The sequence below is a fragment of the Chiloscyllium plagiosum genome, chromosome 2, assembly GCF_004010195.1.
Source record: "Chiloscyllium plagiosum isolate BGI_BamShark_2017 chromosome 2, ASM401019v2, whole genome shotgun sequence".
Classification (NCBI taxonomy): Eukaryota; Metazoa; Chordata; class Chondrichthyes; order Orectolobiformes; family Hemiscylliidae; genus Chiloscyllium; species Chiloscyllium plagiosum.
The window spans coordinates 7,716,820-7,722,279 of NC_057711.1; the positions used below are offsets into that span (position 1 = coordinate 7,716,820).

Consider the following 5,460-nt stretch of genomic DNA (forward strand, 5'->3'; position numbering starts at 1 on the left):
TGGCCTTTCTCCAATTTAGAACTTCAACTTTTAGATCTGGTCTATCCTTTTCCATCACTATTTTAAAACAAATAGGATTATGGTCGCTGGCCCCAAAGTGCTCTCCCACTGACACCTCAGTCACCTTATTTCCCAAGAGTAGGTCAAGTTTTGCACCTTCTCTAGTAGGTACATCCACATACTGACTCAGAAAATTGTCTTGTACACACTTAAGAAATTCCTCTCCATCTAAACCTATCTAATCGTATTCAAATATTTTAGGGTGTGAACTCTCCCATGACCTAGCACCCTACCCCACACACCAGGCCTTCCTATTGCACAGTGGCTAACAATAGGTAGTGTGTAATGGCAGACTTAACAGTATCCATTAACAGCTATTCACCCTCTGAACCAGATCGTTATCCACTCTTTTGTCTGTCCAATTGCTCTTCTTTCTCTTTGGGCTTTATCCTCACCTAGCGTTTACTCCTTACTCTCCTGACTCTATCTTCTGCATATAAAACAACATTTTCCTCGCTACCATCAGTTCTGAAGAAGGGTCACCGGACCCAAAACGTTAACTCTGATTTCTCTTCACAGATGCTGAGCTTTTCCAGCAATTTTTATTTTTGTTTCTGTTTTACGGCATTCCAAGTTATCTTAATTTTTATTTAGCAATGTTTTATAAAGATGTAATAAGACTGCCTTGCTCCTATGTTCTATCCCTGGGTAATAAAGCCAAGCATCCTGTTTGCCTTCTTCACCAACTTGTTTACTTGCGCCGACACTCTCAGGGACCTATGACTTGTACACCAAGGTCCCTTTGTTTCTCAGTACTGCCCAGAAAGGTGGAAGACAAAGGGCAGAGGTTTGTTTTTCTGACTGGAGCCCTGTGACCACAGTGGTGTGCCACAAGGATTGGTGCTGGGTCCATTGCTTTTTGTCATTATATAAAAGAGTTGGATGTGAACATAGGAAATATGGTTTGTAAGTTTGCAGTTGACACCAAAATTGGAGCTGTAGTGAACAGTGCAGGAAGTTACCTCAGAGTACAACTGAATCTCGATCAGATGGGCCAATGGGCTGAGGAGTGGCAGATAGAATTTAGAACATAGAACACTGCAGCACAGTACAGGCCCTTCGGCCCTCGATATTGCGTCGATCTGTGAAACCAATCTAGTTTAGTTTTAGTTTACATTACAGTGTGAAAACAGGCCCTTCGGCCCAACAAGTCCACACCAACCCGCTGAAGCGCAACCCACCCATACCCCTACATTTACCCCTTACGTAACACTACGGGCAATTTAGCATGGCCAATTCACCTGACCTGCACATCTTTGGACTGTGGGAGGAAACCGGAGCAACCGGAGGAAACCCATGCAGACACGGGGAGAACGTGCAAACTCCACACAATCAGTCGCCTGAGGCGGGAATTGAACCCGGGTCTCAGGCACTGTGAGGCAGCAGTGCTAACCACAGTGCCACCGTGCCGCCCAATCTGAAGCCCATCTAACCAACACTATTACATTATCATCCATACGAATATAGAATACAAACTGCTAGTGACAATGGTAATATTCACACAATATATCAAAACAGCACTCAATTCCCCATCAACAAAGTTGATTCTTTGAAAAGTACTCACTGACAGGAACACACCCACTGAAGAGAACACTATACACTGCACCCACATGAAACGGATAACTATCTCCCTGCCTGTGCATGATAATCTTCTGAAGTTAGCAGCTGCTGCATTTTGGAAAAGCAAATCAAGGCAGGACTTATACACTTAATGAAAATGTCTTGGGGAACAAAGAGACTTTAGAATGCAAGTTCCTAGTTCCTGAAAGTGTTGTTTCAGATAGAACAGTGGAGGTGGTGTTTGGTATGCTTGCCTTTAGTGGTGAGAGCATTGAGTACAGGAGTTGGGAGGTCATGTCGTGGCTGTACAGGACATTGGTTAGGCTACTTTTGGAATACGGCGTGCAGTTCTGGTCTCCCTGCTTATAGGAAGGTTGTTGTGAAAACTGAAAGGATTTAGAAAATATTCACAAGGATATTGCAGTGTGTGGTGCATGTATGGACAAGCTGCCAGAGGAAGTGGAGGAGTTTGGTACAATAATGTTTAAAAGGCATCTGCATGGGTATATGCATAGGAAGGGTTTAGAGGGATATTGGCAAAATGCTGGAAAATGGGACTCGGTTAATTTAGGATACCTGGTCAGCATGGATGAGTTGGACTGAAGGGTCTGTTTCTGTGCTGGGCAACTCTATGACCTACCATTCATTTTGCATATCTTTCCATTATTTGACCTCCTTGAATACATCAGTTCACATTTATCACAATTAAATTCCGTCTGCCCAATTTACAAGCTGATCAACATCAGATTGCAGCATGAGACCATCTTCCTCACTAACAACCGAATTTCACCTTATCTGCAAACCTATGAGTTATACCTTCTCCATCCACATCGTTAACGTACATAGCATACCCTGTGGTATATCACTGGTCATAGTCTTCCAATCACAAAAACAATCCTCCACTATCACCCTTTGCCTATTATTTGCAAGCCAGATTTGGACCCAATCAGTAACTTGTCTTGAATCCCATGGACTCTTACCTTTTAGTTCGGCCTTCCAAGTGGAACCTTGTCAAAGGTCTTACTGAAGTCCATGTCAACCACATTAACAAAACTACTCTCATCAATATATTTAGTCACCTTTTCAAAAAAAATCTCAATTAAATTAGTCAGGCACTTTGTCCCTTCAACAATCCATGCTTACTCTCCCTGATCAACTTCTGTCTTCCCAAATGTTGATTAATCCTGTCCCTCAGAATGTTGTCCAATCATTTCCCTATCACTGATGTCAGACTAACTGGCCTGCCCAAAACAAAAGAACCACATTAACTATCCTCGTCATCTGGTACTTCATCTATGGTCAGCAAAGTACTAAATGTAACCACCAGCGCTCCAGCAATCTCTTTTCTTCCCTCCAACTGCAGCCTAGGATACATCTCATCCTGTCTGGGGAATTTAAGTCTGCTTAAACATCTAATATTTCCTCCTTATTAATCTTAATATGCTCTAGAACCACATCATCCCAAATGAAATCTCCACCTACAATGTCTTTCTCCTTTCTGAATATAGATGAGAAATATTCATTCAAGAACTCACCCACATCTTCTAGCTCCAGGCACAAGTTGACCCTTTGGTATCTCACAGCCCCCATTCTTTCCCTGGTAATCATCTTGCTCGTAATATACTTACAAAATACCCTGGGGTTTTCCTTAGTCCTATCTGTGATCTCTCTTTGTCTACTGCCTATCCCTTAAAAAGGCAACATTAAAATTTAAGTGAAAATATGCAGAGCTATTAAATGTAAGGAGAAAATTTAAATTTCTTATATGTATTACATGTAAATTACATGATTACTTTATTTTATTTATAAACGTTACATCCACCTTAGCAAAATATGATGTGAAGGAAACCTGAAACAATTCTCAGATGACTAAAAATACTGTTAAGTGAAACATAAAATCGGAGTACGCAATTTTATTCCAAAGAGAATACAGCCCTCCAAACAACAAAAGGTAGAGAAAATCACATACAAAATTGGTTGCAGAAGGGTGTGAAGTTTCTTTCAGAAGGGCTGATGGTAAATTCTGTGTGCACTCATGCAGACACTGAATAAATATGAAAGAAATTTTCCACTGTGTAACTGTTATCAAATTATTAAAAAATGCTTCACACGTTTCTGCCCTCTTTATTCATTTCTCAGTTCAAGTACAGAAATAATCTGAAATTTCTTCCTCATCTCAATTTCTAGCAGATTCTTGTGCTGTCAGGCTTTGCAACAGAAACACATCCATTTCAAAAACGTACAAGAATGTAAAACTTTTAAGTTGTGAATTAAATCTCATTGTATGTAACTGATCACAACCAAAAATACGACATGCAACACATTTTCTCCAAGGTATGATTAGACTTACCCATTATGAGTCACAAGGCACTGCCTCAGGCCCAGTTTACGAAAGATGTCCACCACAATCTCCATAGGTGTATGATCTGTAACTGTGAAAGGGCTCATGTCAAGGATACTCCGCAACTTCAGTGGACGTGGACTGTCTGCTGGAAGTGTTGGAGCATGTTGTGTAAAGTGAACCCTTGAACTGCTGACAATACCTTCTTGTTTTCTTCTAGCATTTTCTAAACGGAGTGAAATAAGGGAAAAGAAAATCACAAGATTGATCACTGTAGTAGTCAAGAGATGTAGTTTTTCTGTGCAACTTCCAGTTCTCCAATTGCACTGCACTCCCCCAAAGTCTCAGGCTTTTGATTATTCAAGCATTGATTGTGCTGCTCAATCCCGTTTTACAGTCAACCCAAAGAAGATTACAGCAGCTGTATTGGCCAATTTTTCTATCAGTGTGCATGAACAATCAAGAACCTACTGGCTGCACTGGAAGTGAAGTGATGAACTGCAAGGGAAATGGCAGGAAACGGCCCAAGAATGATCACTCTGCTTTATGAACAAAGTGCAGAAAGTTATTTTCTCCCTCTCTTCCATATATTGAACACTCCTGCACTACATACCATCCTCAAGTGGAAGGAGATTATTGTCTCTTCGAAGAATCATGCCAAATAGTTCTTGAACTATATTTTGCCTCTATTCAACAGGTTCAAGAATTCTTGAAGGGACAGCATTTTGGAGGTGGGGCAGTAGATTTAAAGATGGTGGGGCCAAAGTATTTTTTTTGAAAGAAGACAATGACTGTTTTAAAAGAGATAAGATCTATCAACAATTTAAAAAGCAGGAGTGTATCATTTAGTGAACATAGGCTTGAGAGAGCAGGAGGTGTTTCTTAGTGACAAGATGACTCAGAGAAAGCAAGTGGAAAGTTGAGAAACAAATGAGAGAAAATTGCAAGTTCAGGAATAAGGTCGGGGCAAACGTTGGAGAAAAGTTGGCCCAGTGGGCTAGTTAGCTAATGGCAGAGATGTGGCAGAGGCAACTGACTGGATCATCTTGATCTGAGTGAAAACAAAGTCCAGAAGCTCCTCGTACTTGTTCTTAGTGAAGAGGGAGAAGGCAACTTGCAGTAGACAAAATAAGCCAGGCATTATCTTTGAACTTCAAATAATGAACAGTTTACCAGGTGATTGCAGGAGCTAATAGGGTTTTACTTGATCTAGCCAGGTCTGACAGCATATAGCTAAACTAAATGACGAAAGTTAAATTCAGGCCAATCAAGGATAATAGTGGGATGTTGTGTGTGGAGTCAGAGGAGATGGGGGGAGCACTAAATAAATATTTTTCGACAGTGTTCACTATAGAAAATGAAAATGTTGGCGAGGAAGATACAGAGATACTTGCATCTAGACTAGAAGAGATTGAGGTTCACAGGGAAGAGGTATTAGAAATACTGCAGAGTGTGAAAATAGACAAGCCCCCTGGGCTGGATGGGATCTATCCTAGGAT

The 5,460-nt window shown here is 40.9% G+C and overlaps 1 protein-coding gene across 5 annotated transcripts in view; it reads right to left on the reverse strand.

Annotated features, from left to right (window-relative positions):
- clcn3 (chloride channel 3) overlaps window positions 1-5,460 on the reverse strand; it is a 151,385-nt gene that overhangs the window by 19,101 nt on the left and 126,824 nt on the right. For all 5 annotated transcript variants that reach the window (XM_043703439.1, XM_043703467.1, XM_043703449.1 and 2 more), the window contains one exon: window positions 3,971-4,187. In XM_043703439.1, the coding sequence (XP_043559374.1) occupies window positions 3,971-4,187 (217 nt within the window). The remainder of the gene's footprint in view (window positions 1-3,970; window positions 4,188-5,460) is intronic.